The sequence below is a fragment of the Tubulanus polymorphus genome, chromosome 3 (genome assembly GCF_964204645.1).
Source record: "Tubulanus polymorphus chromosome 3, tnTubPoly1.2, whole genome shotgun sequence".
NCBI lineage: Eukaryota > Metazoa > Nemertea > Palaeonemertea > Tubulaniformes > Tubulanidae > Tubulanus > Tubulanus polymorphus.
The window spans coordinates 18,504,315-18,526,968 of record NC_134027.1 but is presented as its reverse complement, the minus strand read 5'-3'; the positions used below and the strand labels follow the sequence as shown (position 1 = coordinate 18,526,968).

At 36.4% G+C, this 22,654-nt stretch overlaps 1 protein-coding gene across 1 annotated transcript; it reads left to right on the top strand.

Moving 5' to 3' along the window:
* Window positions 1–1,511: 1,511 nt before the first annotated feature.
* On the top strand, window positions 1,512–21,113 carry LOC141901393 (YY1-associated factor 2-like). The gene is made up of 4 exons (XM_074788601.1): window positions 1,512–1,691; window positions 1,810–1,929; window positions 14,806–14,955; window positions 20,616–21,113. The coding sequence occupies exons 1-4, from the start codon at window positions 1,666–1,668 to the stop codon at window positions 20,845–20,847; spliced, it is 528 nt and encodes a 175-aa protein (XP_074644702.1). The 5' UTR covers window positions 1,512–1,665; the 3' UTR covers window positions 20,848–21,113.
* Window positions 21,114–22,654: the final 1,541 nt, after the last annotated feature.

The window sequence follows — 22,654 nt, the reverse complement described above, 5'->3', positions numbered from 1 at the left end:
ACTTTTCTTTCGGCCTTAACTTATCCCTATAAACCAATCTTCTTAAATATCGCAAAATTTACTATATTAGTATGGTGGCTGATTCGGGCCATTCTAAAAAATTTTTCTGTACGACTAAAGCAACGATAAAAAAATTTTCACTTTTTGAATTCTCGCGCGAGCACCAAAAAACGGGCCAATGTGAACATTTTTTTATCGTTGCTTTAGCCGTACAGAAAAACTTTTTAGTATGGCCCGAATCAGCCACCATTATATTAGGACTTATAAATCACTTAGAGAATACTGTATGTACGGTATATAAGATATTGTATTACTTCTCTCTCCCCATTCATTGTTTTTCTCATTGCGCATCCTTTTTGTTTTTGTCTGCTTGTTGTTAATTACGGTAGGCCTTTGTTTTTCTTCATTCAAAATCTTACACTTTGGATTTATGATGAACAAATTGAAATTGAATTTGAAATTGAAATTCGCACATATCATTTCAATGATTAGAAAATTAGATACAGTTTTACAAGAAGTTATTCATCTCCCGCCACGTTCAATTCGGTCACAATTGAATCTGTGTGTAGTACATTTGGTAGCGTGATGGAGATGAATATGTGACGGAGATGTGACCGGAGCTGATTTCCCATTGATGATGCAATATATCAATGACCGACCCCATGTATCCCTGTGTAATAAAAAAACAAGGGTGAACCAGGCGCGGATCCGGGGCCCCATACAGTGACAACAGCAAAGTGAAAAAGGGCACCAATTTTGAAAAGGGCCAGTATTAATGCCCAGCGAGCGAGTTTGAGTTTGAGTGCCATTCATTGGTATCATGCCACTAAATTTGCCTTCACATTCAATTTGTTTATGCCTTTTTTAGATTTCTGGCGAAATTTGCCATTTTTCGATTAAATTTATAGAGCAACAATTATAATGTCTCTTTTAGTATAGTTGCCCCTTTGAGTAAAAAAAAAAATGCCTTAGATTGCTCTTCATGATTTTGGGCAATTTATTTCATTCATATTTTGCTTTAGGCCTAGTACAGAAAAGCAATTATTTTTTTTATGGCGCACAAATTGTGTGCCCTTTTATTTACTTTTTTCCCGAAACATAAATTTTTCAAGGGCATTTATGAATATGAAAACTGCGACTACCACCGTACCGGTACGTGCGCTGCATGTGCGATAGTCTGGATCCGCGCCTGGAAACTGTTTTTTTTTATAGGGATACTGGGGTCGGTCAGTGCATTCTATCAATTGTGACTACAAGTCCCTTTGCGACAACGCAAGTTTTTTTTATTAAAAAAGAATATACGCGGGGAAATTTTTTACTTGACCGCTTGAGATATCCCTTTATTCAAATAAATGAAGAAAGATGACTGTACTTCCCGATCCACAAGTTTTTTTCTCACACCAAAACGTATTTCCGATTGGTAGGCCTACTACCCACACGGGAATGCCATCCCGTGGAATCAGGACCGCCAATGTCAATTAATTCAGTGCCCCCACTAACCGATAGGCAGCGACACGATCGATCCATGAAAATGTAGATTCTCGGCCTTTGTATAAAGTTTTCACGATTATTGTTACAAATACGTATATTCACGGGGTACAGTGTTGTACGAAGATAATCTTTAAAATCGGCAGGTTTTATCTGTGGGCTGATTTTGATGAGGTTATGGAGGAAAAAAGAGGATCAAGCAGGTATAAACCAAAATGATTATCCACTTCCAATCCAAATTCAATCAAGAAATATATATTGGTACGTTTAGGTTTAGTGTCGAATTGTTAAGTCACTCCGTTTTAAATTCCTTTTTTAAAGAACAAAACGAAATAAAAAACACGATGAAGGAAAATGGGATTGCAGCGTTTGTACGTTTCAGAATCCGGTAGAAGCATTTAAATGTGAAATGTGTGATGTTAGAAAAGGAACATCAACTAGGTAGGTAAATGCACAGGAGTTTGCCCATTGGCTAGTCTAAAGTCTATTTATTTTCTATTGTCCACAATCTTTTTGGGATATTTCCTTTAATTCTCGGTGCGCATACATCAAATTGAGGTCTTAATCGAATCAGCAGAGTCCAGATAGGCCTAAATCATCGTTTTTACATCCATTTTACACTTTTGAAGGATTGATGAATACTCTCGAAAATCGGGGAGAAAGACCTCCGCTTTGTTCGTATTTGTTTATTTCTTAATGCATATTTAGCCATTGCACACAATGCGCAATGAGGCGAGGATGCGTCAATTATATCATGGGGGATGAAGGAGCTCCTTGTCGCCAATAGACCAATCAACGACTCAAGATATTACCCTAGAAAGCTGTTTTGGTAGATAAACATGGCTTTATCCAAGCTGTTAAAACAAAACAGTTCGGAAATGATTTAGGCCTATGATAGCGGAACCATTGCGGCCGTGCTCGCGTCGTGAAACACGTGCAAGCAATGTACTCTCCCCATGAAGAATAAACTTACCCAGATCATATGGTACACACTGCTCATTTGCATAATGAAGTAAACAAACTAGAACAAAATGGCGGTCTTTCTTGCCGATTTATAGCTCAATTTTCGAGAATATTCATCAATCCTTCAACTCTGTACGAAATGGTCATAAAAATGATAATTTATAACTGCGCAACCCTACTGATTCGATTAAGACCTATTTGAGGTATGCACACCAAAAAGTAAGCAAAATATCCCAAAAAGATCGTGGACAATCAAAAATAGATAGACTTTAGTACCCATCCGTCGTTCCCAAAACAGCGTCTACACCTGCTTTTCTGGGATATTTCACTTACTTTTTGAGGTACATACCTCATTTAGGTCTTAACAGAATGCCAAAAATCTCGGACAACAACTGAATATCTGATATTATTCCAGTTCAGTACCAGTTAGATGGATTGGCAAATAAACTCCTTTAGTCTAGTTGAATTTTAGAGAGAAAATCCTCCATTTTGTGAAATTTCTTGAAATTGAACATTGCCAGTTTAGCGTCAGACGTAGGGAACCCTTAGCCTAACAAGGATTGGTATTCAGAATACTGCTATGCTGTTTGTTTATGTTTGAAACTACTTGAATTTGAATGTTTCTGACATGATACTAATGATGCTATAGGCCTAACTAGCGGTTAAAGTTTGTACTATGAATATTCGGTCTCTGATTGGCTAGAATTCCTTTGCCTATGTCAGTCGAAAGCAACTGTCAGCCAACCGTAGGCCGGTGTTGAACATGGGCAACTAGCCATATTGCTTGTGACGAGTCGGTAGATGTCAGGTTGCCATCACAAACTGGCTTATGTCGAACGGATTTAGGAGCATAGGCCGCTGATTCGGCTATAATCGGCGATAAACCCAGTTGTGTCGATAGACATCAAGTCGCTCGTCGGTACAAGCCAGCCTTTAGAAAATCATTTCTGTGAATTCATTCATGTTATCTACATGCCAGCAGCTTTCTGTCTTATGAATTTAATGATGAATGTGGTAGGTTCATAATGATAACCAGGGTTCTTACGGAGCAGGGAAATCAGGGAATTTCAGAATTATTTTTCCCTTCAGTGAAAATCAGGGAATTCTGACTCTTTCCTTTAAAATCAGGGAAAAGTCAGGGAATTTTTCTGGAGCTCTGTTTTCAGATAGCTCCTTTTCTAATTCTAAGTTGTGAATTGCATTAGGCCTACAGCATAGTTTGTCACCACAAAGCTGCAATCACAGAATAAACATTACACTGTGCTCTTGAATGTTCTATTGTTATGGTACAATTATAGGCCTAATCTTAATTATGAGAACATCAAATTACAATGTAATGGCTGATAGTAGTTCATATAGCCTTTAATTAGTTTACATTACAATAGTTTTTTGGGCAAGACATAGGGATCTTAGTTATACCTCTATGATAAAGTCCCTGAGTTCTGAATAAATTCCATGATCATATTTTAGAAATATGGCGTAATTGGTAGTAGCAATTAGCCGGTTGGGGTAGTTTTCATAACCAAAATCAATTGAAATGCATTCAAAAAACGGCATAGGGCACAAAAGCTGACTAAAAAGATTTCTGGCTAAGGAGTCCATGAAAATATCTAGAAGCACATTAAATTTTTTGATTCAAAGCAATTTGCATCAAGACTTAATTTATTGCTTGGAAAATGCACCAAAAAACAGTACATTTTCAAAATTTTCTGGGGGAGAAGATTTGTCATCCATCCTGCCAGCGCCATGTTGGTAGCCTTTTTGGTGACATTGCTATTCTTTTTTTCTGAGTAGAACCCCTTTAAAAACTTAGTGTACAGGCCTGGTGATGAGTAACAAACAGCCCCCATTGAGGATCCTTAAAATTCAATCAGTAAATTTGAATTTTTGGTACCTCGTTTTTGCTGCTGATGATCATGGAATTTTGGGTCAAGGATCAGGGAATTATCAGGGAATTTTTTGGATTTTCAGATCTGTAAGAACCTTGGATTACAAAGATTGGATATTGTGAACTACAGATAATAGTGTAGCAGTATGTAATGTCTGCATGTCAAAGATTTCGCTTTTTGATGGGTTTCGTCGTCAGACGAACCCATCTATGGCATCGTCGTCATGTCTGTCTGTCTGTCTGTCTGTCCGTCTGTGGCTGTTTCTTTATGACACGATTTAAGCTGTTTGTGTGGACCGATAATTCTGTAATTTCACACAGGTATTCTCTACTTGATGTAGATGGTGCAGCTTGGTTTATATTTGATTCCGATGGTTATAAGTGCTCTAATTTGGTTAAAAGATAATTAACGTTACTCGCTAGTTCAAGCCGCTGTATAGCGCGTTGCTACGACGACGCTCGATCAACATACTGGTACTCGCTGTGTAATACTGACCACGTATATACCTGTAGATATTGATCGTACTAGCACCGGTTTTAGATAGCGCGCGCGCTGATCGGTCTTAACACTTCTCGGAACTGCTGTGCTAAATGCTGAGAGGCCGAATCTATGCGCAATCATTTATTGGGCTCGTCACATTTGATGGTGAATGGATAAATAACCGGTGTCAATGACGGTCGCTACTCCCCATCAGTATAACTCATCAGTATAAGAAATAATTCTTTCGAGTTTTTTTTTTCAATCCCCGAAGTTGTTGTTACTATGTTGACCTCGCCGTTTTATAAGCTTACCGATGATTCTTCTAGTATTTTCAGGGTCACAAGACATGACGAAGTCGCAAAGTTTTGTACAAATTTCACGAAACAAACAATTATTTAGGCGGCACCTGATCTATTGATTAATTATGATAAATAATGTTTATTTCATTAAAAATTTGTTTTATTCAAACACTACTTTCATCGCACATAGCGTGATCGGTAGGCCCTACTATTCTACGGTAGGCCATGGACTCTTTCATGTGGTAGCCTATTACAAATGATACAATCCGCGTGTCCGTGAATAAGTGACACGTGGTGGGGCGGGTTGTGAGAAGCATCGAAACTAATCCGTCACAAATAATAGATAGAAAACAATACCTTAAGAGGTTAACTTTTATTAACATCATTACCAAATCAAAACCTGCACATCCTATCATAAATAGAAATTCTAAGAATTTATTTCAAAGAATAATAAATTACGTCTAAATTTTGGGATTCGAACTCGTAGCATCGATTCAGGTGCCTTTCCCAAAGCGGGTATCCCGCGGGGAAAACCCATTACTATTTATATCGAGAATCGCCTTTTTGCGACAGCGCCACGGCGCTGGAGCATATTAAGTTGATCGAACCACCTGGTGTCTTCCAATACCACCACCTAGTGGGCTCAAATTCAAGTTCAAATATACTTTATTGATACTCATCAAATATACTTAATTGTTACTCTATTGTTCCCAGTACTGCAAATACATCGGATTTCCGCAATTAAGTAGACAGAACACAAATAAAATCAAGAATCTTTTAGTATTCAGAAAACAACGTACACGTTATTTTTCAACTTTAATTAGCAATGAGATAATTTTTTGCGACACTCACGGATGATGCGCATTCCCTTTCTGGAAGGCTGATCGGCTCTTCCCTGAAAAATTAATTTCTGAATCGACGTCCCGTAATGATGAATACTATTTTTAGATCCCCTGATTTCAAAATTCAAAAATATAGATTTTTATGAACCTTAGGTCTACCCTTGTAATTAACAAATTATTCGAAAGCAAAGATCTTGCATTCGAGTTTATTCATTTTTTAAGCAGTTTCTTTATTTCAAGCCGCCGAATTGATTGTCTAAATCTCTTTGCTCTTCTCGGAACTTGTATTCGATTAAATTTTCTATTCTCATTCTACAATTTGTACGTGAATACTATCAACGGTAGCATTTGTTTCTTTTCATTTCGTTTTTCATAATGATTTTGTAATATTTAAATCTTCATTTTATCGCGACGGGTGCTTCCGCTTTTAAACTGTTCGTTTGTTACTTCCGATTTTGTAATCTTCATTAATTTATTCATTCTTTATGACTTCTCTCTCTCCAAAATCGGAATAATTGTATCCTTAGATACAATAGGATCTTGATTTTTAATGACTTTGCAAAACCACCTGTCGCAGTATATTTCCTTTTAGAAATATACCTTGTTGACAGCGAGTTCGGTGAATGAAACAGAAACAATTACACAGAAACCCATCATGGAAAGTTTCTTTCTGGTTACCCTTAACTTGTCATAGGCAACTGTATTCGACACTGGGGAACTGCCATAGGCGACTAGTTGACAGCCCGACCTATCTCGCATTTAGAAATTGTTTCTATGTACAAGCGCCTCGCAGTGCGCCTCGCCATAGTCCTTAACGAACGTCAACTGCTGATACTCGATAATCTAAACCCGGAAGTAATTTCACATTCTGATATTTTGAAGCATTTTGACCTCAAAATTTTGACCTAAAAACCCATTACCATGGCATGTATATCATCAAAGTTGAACATGCTTGCTACAAAGTGCACCATGATTTTATCTTTATCAGCTGTTCGTTATTGCAAATCCAAGAACAAATCGATTTTTGTATTCAAAACTAAAATGTCTAACTCAGTTGATCCTACTGGACCCATGGTCCTTTATTGAAGTTTTCGAGGGCAATTTTGATGATGCTTTGATTGATAACCTTGTTCTTACGAATATATTTGAATCCCCCAAGTGTCCATCAGCATAGAAAAATTGGGTCATTCGGACTAAAGATGGCCGTCCTATGACCTTTTTAGTGCCCAAAAATGTCAATTTTGGTCCGAATTCTGAGTCCTGTAGCTTCCTACTGGTTTGCCATTTTTCATTGCAATTTATGATGGGTATTCTTTGGAAAGGGATGTTTCATACCTGAGACTATCTATACCATCAGTACTCATTCGTAAGTGGGAAAAAGTTTTTCCGCATTATATCGATACCTAAGCATATTTTCTTACCACAATCCATTGGAAAGTTGTGGCTCATAACGTATTCTATGATTTTGGTGAGTTTTAAGGCCATTGGTTGTTGTATATGGCCACCAGGGGGCGTTGGATATTTCAATAACTTAGTATTTTTTATTATGAAAAATACTAAGGTATTGAAATATTCAACGCCCCCTGGGTGATTCAAGGTAATGTCTTGATATTTGGTTTATACATGTATCTACCTAGACACATTTTCAGCTCAAAGACTGGCCCTGTCAGATTCAAGATGGCCGACTGGCAGCCATTGTTGTTCGCCAAAATCAGCACTTTTTACACATTTTCGAAGTTTTCGATGGAAATTTTGAAGACGCGTTTATCAATTACCTTGATCGTTTGTATATATTTGTATCCCCCAAGGGCCCATCAGCATGAGAAAAATTGGGTTGATCGGACTCAAGATGGCTGTCCTGTGAGCTTTTTTGTGCCCAAAAATGTCAATTTTGGCCAGAATTCTGAGTCCTGTAGCTTCCTAATGGTTTGCCATTTTTCATTGCAATTTGTGATGGGTATTCTTTGGAAAGGGATCTCTTATACCCGAGACAGGTTTATTTGATCAGGCAATTATGACGCAATTGGCGGCTATCTTGGGGTGTCATCAGTACTCATTCGTAGGTGAAAAAAAGGTTTTCCACATTATAGGCCTATTGATACATAAGCAAATTTTGTTACCACAATCAATTGGAAAGTTGTAGCTCATGACATCGTCTATGATCGTGGTGAGTTTCAAAGTCATTGGTTTTTGTATATGGCCAGGCCACCAGGGGGCGTTGAACAATACAATAACTTAGTATTTCTATATTATATTCGTACCTATGCATATTTTGCTACTGCAATCAATTGGAAAGTTGTAGCTCATGACATGGTCTGTAATCGTGGTGAGTTTCAAGGTCATTGGTTTTTGCATATGGCCACCAGGGGGCATTGAACAATGCAATAACTTAGTATTTCTATGTTATATTCGTACCTATGCATATTTTGTTACCACAATCAATTGGAAAGTTGTAGCTTATGACATGTTCTATAATTGTGGTGAGTTTCAAGGTCATTGGGCTTTGCATATGATCACCAGGGAGCATTAAATAGTAGAATAACATAGTATTTCCATATCATATTGGTAACTAGGCATATTTTGTTACCACAATCAATTACAAAATTGTAACTGCTGACACGTTCTATGTTCAAATTTTCACATCAGCAGAATTGATATAAAATTGCAGACTTATCGTATATATTTTCAGTCCTATCAGGATGCAAAAATGTCCAGAATGTTAAGAGTTTTAATGGAACTCGATCAACACTCGACCATCAAGTTGTCCGCCATTGAACTAACCGTTACCACAATCAATTGCAAAGTTGTAATTCATGACATGTTCTATGATTGTGGTGAGTTTCAAGGTCATTAGTTATTCTATATGGTCACCTGGGGGTGTTGAAGAGTAGAATAACTTAGAAATTACTTATTATGTTGGTACCTACCGGTAGGCATACTTTGTTACCGTTATCCATTGCAAGATTGTAGCCCATTACAGGTTCTATGATTGTAGGAAGTTTGAAGGTCATTGGATTTTGCATATAGTCAATTTTTTGACGCCTTATAAAACGTTACCATTATGAAACCTAAACAATGTTAACCATTCAGCGTCATTTTACAAACGACAGCCGTAAATCGATGTGCAAAACGTCACAGGTCTATGTGTACACAAACAAGCTATCTGGCAAAATATTATTGACATAGATGTAGAATGGCTTCCTGTGATTATATAATGACCTATATTTGAACGTCGAAATGTTATATTGCATTGAATATCATTAGAAGACGTATTGTAATAGTAAAGGATGTATGATTATATCAGAAGCGGCAGGCATAAATAGAAATGATAAGTAAATCGGATTATTCGGTTAAATGGCGGATGTATACACGATATGGAAGTCTGATATAAAAGTCAGACCCTGACGTGGGCATGCCGGTGGAATGACGAAGCTATCTACGATGTGTGTAGGGCCGGCGTGAATTTCATCAGCGGCTACAAGCGGTCAATATGAAAATGTGTAAACATATAATTTCAATATTCAAACGTTTTAGAAAATATGTTTGATATTAGGAGTATGCAGGTTTCGTGAGATTAGCAATTTATAATAGCATAGCTGTCATATACGGCTCCGCGTCCTCTGATGGCATGTGTATTAGGTGACAATTCAATTCAATTCTTTATTGATCCTTATTACATTGAAATTCCGGGATAAAATTCCCAAATTCAATAAATACAAATTTTAAAATAAATTAATACAACATACATGACACACGGGTAATTCATACAGAACAACATAAGCATGTTATTTTAAATGACAATGTCTACTTCAACCCACCCAGACTCAAGACTCTAGGATATCGAGTGACAGCCAAACCCGTGGCCCGGGCCAGCTGGCTAGGCCACACGATATGCTCGAAGTCATGATGAAGCAGATATCAGAAGAGCTCTTTCTTCAAACATGGAGGCAATGAAGTTGCAGACCAGCTTAGAGGCATAAGTAAATGAAGTCGGTCGCAAGTTCGCGATCAATTATTGAGAATTTTCTATAAAAAAATTTAAACCACTACTAGAGTCGAAGACCTGTATCATCTACCCAATCGCCAAATCTCATCATTCCCTAAATTTCTTAAAACTTCGATTTCAAATTTGCAATTCCACATTAGCTTAGCCCAGAAATTCTACATTTTTTTCGCAGGCGTCAAATAATTTTCTAAAATTAATTTTCTTGTTATCATTCTTTTGATCGATATAGATCTATTGAGAAAATTATAGGGGTGGGGGGGGGGGGGGTTAAGGGTCTTGGGGAAAAGTTGTTAGTTAGATCGTAGCATACTTAAAGAACAGACCGTAAAAGCATCTTATAACGATCTCTGAAATCTTTTTTTGCAAGATCATTGCAAAACACCGCTGTTGGCTAGAACCACTGTGCAGATCAATAATATATAAACATGCAATAGCACTGGGCAGGAAATCTTTCTTTGGAATCTGCGGTCGCGCGCTTCAATTCATCCAACAAAGCATAGCCTACGTGCTCAATAAAAGTAGTCATTGTTTTGATTCAGGCACAATACGCTTGGCTTGAGTGATAGATTGGAAGATTATAGATAGGGGCTCCTCTTGGGACTCTACTATTTATTGACAAGTTCATTTAAGTATGAACATGTTCTAGTGATTTGCATATTGTTGGAGCCATCCTTTTTATGTACTGAAGACATAAACAACGAATGATCAACCGCGTGGCAGCAGTCTTATTTTGTCATAGGAAAATGGGCCTCATGTGCGCCAAAAACTCCTTGAAATTTCAAAATTTTCTCCGAGAAGGTCCTCCAAACCCCCCTTTAGGGACTTCGCACCTTCGGTGCTGGCGACTGCTGGCTTGGCCAGCAATAGATAGCGTCTAATACTTTTATTTCAAATTTTTCCGCGTTTTTTAAACGCCTCTGTTTTCATCCCTGCATTTGAAATCACTTTTCAAGTGGGCATAGTGTCCCTGGGCCCATAGTTTTATTTTGAATTGAATTGGTCTGGTCCATTAGGGCGTGTGTGCCACATCGGTGGTCATACTATTTAGCATCAGAAAATTTCAGCGTCGGTGTGATCTTGTCGCCAATATTAAAAAAGCCTAAAGTTAGTTGAAAATACCTACCTACTGCATCGATTAAGACTGACTGTAGCAGCAGCGATAGTAAGTGATGGTGCCGTTTATGATTATTGATTTTATGATAGTTAAAACCAGCGGACATCAATTTCATTGAATTGAAGTTCCCATTTCGTGACTCGTCGGACTGACTTGTCACTCATAGGCCTTCCCTCCTGCATAGTTAACGCTATAACTAGTTCGGATTAGTTATTTCACGGAGATGCCATCTTAATCAAATCTGTCGATTCCCAACAATAACATGACTGCTTTTGAGCACCTACCCCACCAGGAATTCTGTTCTTGCTCAAATTAGACTAATAAAATACATTTAGATTCAAATATGATAGCCAAATTATGCTATCATTGTTACATCTTTTTGCTAACTTGAGTACCGTAACTTAAAGCATCCTCGCTTGCAGGGGTTTAATTGCTTCCTGCCGAAGCTCACACCAAGACAAACCCCTGCCCTCAGACATTTACTGGTGTATTACTTCCATCTAAGGTTTCTTTGGTGGACAGGTTGCCTCTTAATAGCCAATTATCTAGTGAATCGGATGTTTGGTATTGATAGAATGAACTTGCTGGTGAAAAACAAGGCATCTGATTGGCTTAATACATAGGCTGGTGGCGGCTTGGTGGCAAACTGTCTACAAAAGGAATCTTTGGAAGTGTAATAATAGACTAATAAACGGTCTGCGGCCAGGCTTTGTTTAGGCATGAGCTTCGGCAGGAGGCAATCAATCCCGGGTAAGCAAGGATGATCTAAGACAATTCAAACTTAAATCCAAATAATGATTTTAAACATTGTGAAAAATATTAGTAAACAGTAGACAAGTGATTATTTTACATAGAATCAGACATGAATTTATGTATTTACAGTGCAAAACAGCCTCTAACTCAATACCTAGAAGATAATTTGAGTCAAGAATTGAGTATTTGGAAGTAATTTGACATGATAATTGAATTTTAAATGATATTTAGAATTAACAAGTTTTTCCCGTTTCTATTATTTTCACAGTATCACATATTAAGTCTGTGTTATTCGACGGATTCAATATGGTGTCTCCCCATATGATCGTGCGAAGAAACAATATCTAGCCAATGTTCTACGATAGTACGAATGCAGTTGCAGCTTAGAAAACCCGTTATCGCTGCTTTGCAGCTATATTTACTCTTGTTATTTCTGTTTGTTGATATAAAAAAGTATATTGTGTTCTTGAATTTGTAACTTTTCTACTGTGTAATTAAATTTGTGAATTGTGTGTTGTCTCTCTGATACTTGATGGGTTTGAGTGTAAGTAAAATTGAAGTTGAATCACTTTGTATATCCATTTTTATTGGGATCTTTGCATATTTTTTTCACCACACTCGATGACATAGCTCATGAGATATGAGGCCAGCCTATTACTTATCTTATTTCAAGATCGGTTTCTGTGAAATCTTTAGTTGATTTGGTCTTAGGGAGGAATATTTTTACTTGCACTACTGAAAATATCATTGACAATCATGCAAAGTCCGGGAAAATTGATTTTTTCGCATGGATGACCTTGATGAGCTAATAAGCCATGTGCTCGAACTGCAAATTCAATCAAATTTTATTCTGCAAAAAAATATAAAATCCAATTCAATTTTACTTAATACTTCTATTCAGATGATTTTAATGTTAGCCACTGCCGTTAGTGGCGCTAGTGTTGGGTCACCTATCTCAAAGGCAAAATGCACTGAAATTTGGGTGACTTGTATTCATCCTAGAACTACATTTAAACAGAGATCCCCTACTCTTGCAAACTCCAAATTGTAGAAGGTTCCAAGTGTTTTATTTTTTTTTGAGATGATCAAAACTATATTTTGAATTGGTTTCGTAGCTCTTTTTGACGATTTTATCGGAGAAGTCTAGTCCATCACATGAGAATCTACGCAACACGTATACTCGCTTGGCGCAGCTTCGTGATAGAATCTCAACATCTACAGTTTCACAGTCATAATTCTGTTATTTTCTGAACAAATCTTTTCAAATCTGACAAATTGAACAAATAAAACATCAAATCCAATGGTATTTTGTTTTACTGAGCAAATTTCAGAATTCAATTCTATTCCGCATTCAAATCAATACGACCAAGGGAGCGTTCACAAATTACGTACCTAAAAATCTCCCGTTTTTCTGACCCCCTCCCCCTTGTACCACCTTTGTACCAAATTCACTGACCCTTCTAGTCTTAGGTACGTGCCATGGCACAGATGACCCCCCTTATTTATACCAAGCACACATAGAACGAAAGTCCAATATGCAATAAATGACACTACTAAAGAATTAAGCAAGTATTGTTGTTTATTGATTTTATATACCCGATAGTAAAAGCCGATAAAACACCATTATCGGCTATTTTCATTTGGGTTTGGGTGCAAAAAGTACGTACCAAGATTGATTAATACCCCCTCCCTCAAAGTACGTACCTTTTTTGCTGACCCCCTCCCCCATGTACTACTTTGTGCCAAAATCCAGTAACCCCCTCCCCCAATAGAGGTACGTAATTTATGAACGCTCCCCAAGGTAAAAGATTTATTTGAGGGATTATTTGTTCCTGTCAGCTCCCTGTCTATGCTACTTAAATAAAAACATGATTGTACTGCGTAAATTAACATGATTGCACTGCCTGAATTACAGGTATTGACTCTGAACTGAGAGTGTATTTTGACATAACCCACAGAATGCATCATTTGCCATTTTATGAAATCTCACAGGCTGGCAATAGTGCCCCTTGGGGATCTTGTAGTCGGTTTCAAAGTCATTGGTTTCTGTATATTGAGTTTAGAAGTTGTCAGATTGTCGAGCATTTCAGACCACTTTCCAAGTGGGAATGGTGTTCCTGGATCCCAAGTTTCTTGTTCTATTTATATTGGTGCATGCATATTTTATAACCACAATCAATTGCTAAATTTTTGTTGCTTATGACATACCCTCTGAATCTGATTATGGTGAGTTTCAAGGCCTTTGCTTCCTGAATGTTCCCCAGGGGTGTAAATAGCAGAATAACATGAAATTTCCATGTTCACATTCGTGCTCATAGGCCTATGCCTAGTCATAATCAATTGCAAAATTCAAGCTCATTACAAGGTCTAAGATTGTGATAAGTTGCTGTTGTTCACTAGGGGTGTTGATTGAATATTGAAATCGTCAGATTTTAAGCATTACACGAAGTGGGCATGGTATCCCTGGACCCCTCGTTACCTAGCCTGTACGCCCTTGGCTGATAACGGCCAGCTCCAAGTTGCCGATATTCAGTACAGCCTAGAAGAATCTCAACTTCGTTTTCACTTGCGTTTAGTTGAAATCTTTCAAATCGCATCTATTAGGCGTTATTAATGAAACAATATATTTTAAGCTTGTAAATCATCCAAATACTGAAATTTGCACTCGAAAAGAAGGGAGCTGTTATTGATTTGTGTGTGCATTTGATGCGTGTACACAAAATGCGTTGAATCACGGTAGTTACTAGTTTGATACATGTTTCTATTTCGTTTTAATTTAAAACAAAAAATAAAAACGCAATGATCTGCGATCAACGCTATTACCTTATCTGAGTAATACTGCAATGAATGGAAAAATGGTATTCCCAGTACGACATCATTTGATCTGGGGTATTTATAAAATGCGGACCGGAGGATTTCTTTCACTTAAAGGATGGGCACAAATTTATATGACAGTTTTGTTTAATTCTAGAAAACCAAGATTAAATCCACATTTGGTTGCCCAGGTAGCCCAACAATACGCACCACCACCACCTCCGAAAAAAGAAAAACTGAGCAAAAAAGAAAGGAAAGAGTTGTCCAATTCAGCATCAGGTTCATCGTCACACAGTAGCAGACTCAGGTAAGTTCAGTTAGAATTACAACCATATCACTTGGTAAAAATACGACCAGTGTACAATGCGTCCCAAAAGTATTTTTTCCTAATTAATTCGTGAAGCAATTTAATTGGCAATTTTTACATGGTTTTCAATCAATTATCAGGCTGTCTTCATGATATGACTGTAATTTAGTTTTGCACATGAATGCTTTTCAAAGAGTTTCCAATTTTCCATCAAAACCAAACTGGCATTGAGCTAAAAAGAAAATAACAATTTTGCTGGAAAATTAAATGCTTCAGAAATAACGCAATAATCTGCAGGATCAGTTGCTCAACTGGCCCCTAGTATCCAAGAAAGAACTGTGCTGGTAATTGTCTCAAATGGACTCATATTCATTTATCTTCAATCTAATTTTGATTTTTAGCTTAAATGACGTAGCTACTAATATGACTCGAAAGTCACCTAAAATCAATAAAAAAGTAGCACACTTAAATAGGTCTAAATGCAAAATAAAAAACCTTTATTCACGTTCTTTAAGCGATGAAATTAATTCACATCTTCATTTCATTAATCACACTTTTGTCAAGAGGGTGACATTTCATATTTTAAAAATTTGATATTTCTCTAAGTTAAAAAAGATCATTGAACATTGGCCTATTTTTGCATTCTTTGGTTCAGCTTGCTTTTAACTTTGACTTTATTGACAAATTCATGGTCATCATAATGATGATAATCATGAGGGCGCCTATTATGATATAATAACAAGCAAGATTTACAAAGAACTGAGAAAACATAATAACTACATGATATTTATTGGTGTCGAAAGAATGTTAAAGTATAAGGTAGAAAGTTTAGTCTCTGAAATGATAACCTAGGAACACTCATACTTTTTTGATGCCTTATAAAACGTTACCATTATGAAACCTAAACAATGTTAACCATTCAGCGTCATTTTACAACTCACGACGGTTAATCGATGTGCAAAACGTCACAGGTCTATGTGTACACATACAAGCTATTTTGCAAAATATTATTGGCAAAGATGTAGAATGTCTTCCTGTGATTATATAATGACCTCTTTTTGAACGTCTAAATATTATATTGCATTGAATATCATTAGAAGACGTATTGTAATAATAATGGATGTATAATTTTATCAGAAGCGGCAGGTATAAATAGAAATGATGAGTAAATCGGATTATTCGGTCAAAATGGCGGAGGTATACACGATTGGAAGTCCGATATAAATGTAAGACCCTGACATGGGGATGCTGGTGGAATGACAAAGCTATCTATGATCTGTGTAGGGCCGGCGTGTATTTTATCGGCAGCCTCAAGCGGTCAATGTAAAAATGGTTGTCCGTTGAAATTGGTTTGAAGATTTTAATGGATGGCAGGGTTTTTAAATGAAGTGATTAACTATTCCAAATTTTGGGTCCATTTACTTTCATAGAAGATTTTATTATGGTCCATATAACCCATTAGGACTCAAGCCTATTTATCCTCAAGCCGCCCAAATCTGCCCTGACACTTTTTTCATATGTGCATAAAAACTGTTTGAGGAGTAATTGACACTACATAGTGAAATTCTTGAGTTCCAATACGTTAAACTGTTCATATCGAATGTTTCTGTTGCTACCAGATCGAGAACATTGCATATTCACAAATGGAGGGAAGTAATTTTTGAAGATATCAGGTAGTTTGTTATTCATATAAAGATATATAAACTCTCAACCTTGCCAAAAATTTGTCATTTAATGTTAAGATTTTTTTAGCTTTGAATAAGGGAGAGGTATGGGCTAAGTTATCTACTTAAAATTATAGGAATCGCTTTCTTTTGTAATTTAACCAGACGATCAATGGAAGCTGTATTACCCCAAATGATGTTAAAATATGATTAGTGGCAATATTTAAATGAATGATATATCTGCAATAACGTTTCTTTGGGTCAAAAATAAATGCATTTGCTGATGATACCTATGAAACGGGTTAACTTCATGGATAAAAGATTAAAATGCAATTTCCAAGATAGTTAGTCATTAATTTGTAGACCTAAAAATTCTATGAGGTTTCTATAACCTGAACTGTAGGATTGTCAATATTTATAAGCGAAGTTTGTTTAAGTTTGCTCTAGTGAAAAACATAAAAATGAGTCTTTTTAAAATTTAAAGAAAGTCTGTTCAAAGGAAACCGTATGTTTAGTTTATGTTTTTTAATTTAATAGCAAAAATACATAAATTTTGGTAAAAGCCATGTAGGTGGTTTTCTTAATTCTCAAAAACAAACGACGACAATGATTATGCATAGCTCCAATACGCTCATTTATTTACGACAGAACAACGACAAAATGACTGAGTGAAGTTTGCTACAATTTCTACAAAATTTAGACTAACAATTCGCATTCAAAAAGGCCAACATTTAGTTAGAAATTCAGCAAATTCAAATTGATATGAATATTTACAATTACTGTACCGTACAAGTACGTATAGAAAGAACCAGACCGATACCTAGCCAAGAATTCACAGGTTTGAATACAGTGCTGTTCATTAGCATGCAAAATGTTGCTTAACAAAATGATGAATTGCAGGATTTGATATGCTTCAAACACAGTACAATCATACTACAGAGCGTTGAATACATTATAGAAATACCTAAAGAAATACAAATAAATCGACTCAGGGTTTCCAGCGGTCCTTCTAAGTCCTTCTTTGTCCTACTTTTGGAAAAAGTTTGGACAAACATCATTTTTGTCCATCTTATTGACGCTAAGTCCTTCCTTTTGATAAAATAGTCCTTCCAAATTTGCAAATTCTGTCGTGAATTTTGTCGCGAATTCGACTGTTGAAACATTTTATTACTCAGGCCTGTTAATTCAATTGTCAGTAAGATTGAATATAGCCTACAGGAAAGTATTATGGAATCACCCTGAAATGTATGACTGGTCTAAATGACTAATATCCCAGTGAAGGCATTGCCAAAATGTGCCCTTATGGGCCCTCATTTCACTGGAAAGAACTTCTTTCTGAGTCCAAAAGTCCTTCCTTTTGGGTCTGAAATTTGCTGAAAAAGTCCTTCTTAGTAATTTTTTTTACCCAGGCCTTACCACTGGAAACCCTTCATAAAATATGAAATGCACCAGTTTCAAACACGGCTCCTTGACATCCGTAAACGGTGTCTATAAAAGGGTTAATAATCAAATATAAAATTGATATATGAACACTTAAGTACTAATTTAACCCCAGACAAACATTTGATTTCATTCTAGCATATTACAGTCCCGGTAACTATTCAATATTCTCCTCTAAAACACAAATGCAACTGGTCTAATATATTCTGATGTAGACATTATAACTTTAAAGAGCAAATGCTGTCAACATAGAATATTATGTTTAAGTCATTTTCAAATGTCATGTATTCACAAATATCAAATATGCAACTGGTTTGAATTTTGGTTCAGCCATTACTGAGAAATACGACTTTTAAATCGGCAATTTCAGCACGTGCTCACTGTAATTGTTTATGTTAGAAGGTGTGCATTTCTGACGTCATCTCTGACAAACGCTCGTCGCTTCCAGTCATTTCACTAGGCATTTCATGCGATATTTTATCGTTTTGGGAGTGATTTGAATTAATAAACTCTTACCATCGTATACAGTTGCTACCGTTGTATATGACACGATAATGATATATAAGTGAGTAGCGCTGTAGGTCTGTGAATGCAGTGAACATATGATGTTTATTCTATTGATTATACATAGGCTTCACGTTCTAGTGCTCACACGTGCTTGCATTGATTGTCATAGTTGGCATCACAAATAGCGCCACCCCGGGTTGTATGTGAACTATACGCACGGACTCAAGGATAAATGACTAATTTACGGCTTCTTCGAGTTACTTTTTGGTTTACCTTTGTTAGTGATATTGAAGATGGCATTGAGCCAATTATTTAAAATCGCGGTACGTTTTTTTGTGTAAACACTTGTTTCATTGGTTCTCTTAAACGACGTATAACCGATGCGATTGAAGACATGGCGAACCTCCGTCGATGACTAGGTCAACTTTGTTAGAGTTCTACGAAAAATGTTTTGGGCGGGAAAATTCTTGGCTCTTGCGTATAAAATTGCAATGACCTCGATGGGGGGGGGGGGGTGCTGTCTCTACGAGCGAATGTGATTGGCTCTTTTTGGGATATACGGGGGAATTCCGGCGCTACCAAAATAAATATGGGAAAGCCAAAATGGCGAATGTTTCATTGGCCAATTCCAAATGCTCATTGCTGGTGAGGATATGATTATTTCACATATACGCCATAGGTATGGTTTCATTTTAATACCTGGTGATTGTTTTGATTGACATTGAAGTGTTAGCGAACACACACAAACACACACATGCTCACACTACTAAAGTATAGACTACTATTGATACTGTAACACGCTGCTAGCTGGCGCGTACAAGTTTGACATTTCATCAGCAGAATATGAGTCCTTTGTTTTCTGTTTGATAGAATTTGTAATTAATTGTAATTTCTTGTGACCTGAAAATACTTAGCAGCAAGCTAGCGCATAAAGTATACTCACAGCTATGAGGTGTATTGATCTGTGCATGTATATGAAAAGCACGCCTTGCGTGTGGCCTAGATAAAGTTTTCTTGGAAACTGCAAATTATTCCACTGCCAGGTTTCGTCGCGGACTGTGAAAGCAGTGAATTGAAAAATGATTCACAGCCGTGAAAGGCAATGAATTTTATAGGAAGGACAGTGAATTTTGGAAATTGTTCTATTTATCAAAATAGATTGTCTAACTGTGGTAAAGATTCCACTAGAAACAGGATCGAGAACAGCTGAGAAGAATTCCGTGTGTACATTATGAGAAACTTTATTACAGTGCCAAGTGGGGGAAAGGGGGCTGCATGCAGAGTTACATATACCGTAGGTCATATTGATTGACAGTTCAGTATTCTAAATCTTTAGAATAAGGAGTAGGTCTATGATGAAATCCTTATGAATTATTTATGCTCAGACTCTTGAGTATATATACTGACAGTTAATTTTTATACTGGATTAAACTAAACATACACCATCATATGAATTTAGGAAAGTCCATATTAAGAATTTCATTTCATGTTTATGTTTGTAAAGAAGAAACTTTCGAGTTATAACAGTTATTTCATAAAAGTATTATAGAATAAAGAGTAGCCTAAGCCAAATTTTGTTCAATTTCATTCAAAACATAACTCCAGACTATTATCATAAGTTTATGTTTAAAAGAAACAATAGCAAAATTTCACGTCATTCAATTCTGTAGTTTAAACTGTAGTTTTAACAAAGAATACAGGTAAATGGTCTTGGAAATGGTCGGGGGATTCACCGCGCGCAAGTGAATCACTTGCGGAATCTCAATTCACATGTTTTAATTAGTAACACAACTTTTCTTGGGGGGCCTGGTCTGACTTTTTTGGTCAGGCCAAATTTGACTTCGGCAAAACGCTTGTATGTAATGCCGAGGATACTTAGTACCAAGCTTAGCTATTATTTTATGCATAGTCCTATATAATATGAACAAGTTTCAAATAACTTACCGGTAATCAAATTGACATAACTTTTCTCTTTTTGTTTGAAATATTAGGAACTTGTTACAGATAGATGACCAGCTTCATTGTACATGTATTTTATCTTTCATACAGGTCACCTCGTTTGAAAAATATAGACCGCACAAGTGCTCAGCATATGGCAGTAACCGTAAACAATGTGACCGTTATAATAACTGATTATAAACCAAAAATTCAAAATTCAAATTCATCTTCGACGAATTCTGTAAATACAAGTAACACATCAGATCGTGAGGACGATGATGAAAGTTTAGATGAATCTGAAGATGCTGCATCTGATGCAGAAACTGATAAAGATGAATCGTAAGAGATTTCGGAACACATGATTAAAATCAGGCCAGTAGGCGTGATTATATCAAATCAGGGTTCATACAAGCCATGGAAAACCAAACCTTTTGTTGTGAGACAATTTGATTTTTTCCATATATTATCTGCCACCACGGGGACATCAGTGCCTGTAGGTTAAGTTAGAAGATTTTAATTTTCTTTCCATAAAAGCAAAGTACTGAACACTTGAACAAGGGATGGCAACTGGTACTGTCCTATTGAGACCTCGAATTATTCAGGACCGTGTTACTCTTTAACGCTTTCAGATTCTTGACTTAACTTTTAGGTTTGTTTAAGTTTGCTCTAGTGAAAAACATAAAAATGAGTCTTTTTAAAATTTAAAGAAAGTCTGTTCAAAGGAAACCGTATGTTTAGTTTATGTTTTTTAATTTAATAGCAAAAATACATAAATTTTGGTAAAAGCCATGTAGGTGGTTTTCTTAATTCTCAAAAACAAACGACGACAATGATTATGCATAGCTCCAATACGCTCATTTATTTACGACAGAACAACGACAAAATGACTGAGTGAAGTTTGCTACAATTTCTACAAAATTTAGACTAACAATTCGCATTCAAAAAGGCCAACATTTAGTTAGAAATTCAGCAAATTCAAATTGATATGAATATTTACAATTACTGTACCGTACAAGTACGTATAGAAAGAACCAGACCGATACCTAGCCAAGAATTCACAGGTTTGAATACAGTGCTGTTCATTAGCATGCAAAATGTTGCTTAACAAAATGATGAATTGCAGGATTTGATATGCTTCAAACACAGTACAATCATACTACAGAGCGTTGAATACATTATAGAAATACCTAAAGAAATACAAATAAATCGACTCAGGGTTTCCAGCGGTCCTTCTAAGTCCTTCTTTGTCCTACTTTTGGAAAAAGTTTGGACAAACATCATTTTTGTCCATCTTATTGACGCTAAGTCCTTCCTTTTGATAAAATAGTCCTTCCAAATTTGCAAATTCTGTCGTGAATTTTGTCGCGAATTCGACTGTTGAAACATTTTATTACTCAGGCCTGTTAATTCAATTGTCAGTAAGATTGAATATAGCCTACAGGAAAGTATTATGGAATCACCCTGAAATGTATGACTGGTCTAAATGACTAATATCCCAGTGAAGGCATTGCCAAAATGTGCCCTTATGGGCCCTCATTTCACTGGAAAGAACTTCTTTCTGAGTCCAAAAGTCCTTCCTTTTGGGTCTGAAATTTGCTGAAAAAGTCCTTCTTAGTAATTTTTTTTACCCAGGCCTTACCACTGGAAACCCTTCATAAAATATGAAATGCACCAGTTTCAAACACGGCTCCTTGACATCCGTAAACGGTGTCTATAAAAGGGTTAATAATCAAATATAAAATTGATATATGAACACTTAAGTACTAATTTAACCCCAGACAAACATTTGATTTCATTCTAGCATATTACAGTCCCGGTAACTATTCAATATTCTCCTCTAAAACACAAATGCAACTGGTCTAATATATTCTGATGTAGACATTATAACTTTAAAGAGCAAATGCTGTCAACATAGAATATTATGTTTAAGTCATTTTCAAATGTCATGTATTCACAAATATCAAATATGCAACTGGTTTGAATTTTGGTTCAGCCATTACTGAGAAATACGACTTTTAAATCGGCAATTTCAGCACGTGCTCACTGTAATTGTTTATGTTAGAAGGTGTGCATTTCTGACGTCATCTCTGACAAACGCTCGTCGCTTCCAGTCATTTCACTAGGCATTTCATGCGATATTTTATCGTTTT

Coding starts and splice junctions, on each gene's coding strand:
- LOC141901393 (XM_074788601.1), top strand. CDS start 1,666: ATGGAGGAAAAAAGAGGATCAAGCAG. Junction 1,930..14,805: donor AGAAAAGGAACATCAACTAG/GTAGGTAAATGC, acceptor GTTTAATTCTAG/AAAACCAAGATTAAATCCAC. Junction 14,956..20,615: donor TCACACAGTAGCAGACTCAG/GTAAGTTCAGTT, acceptor TCTTTCATACAG/GTCACCTCGTTTGAAAAATA.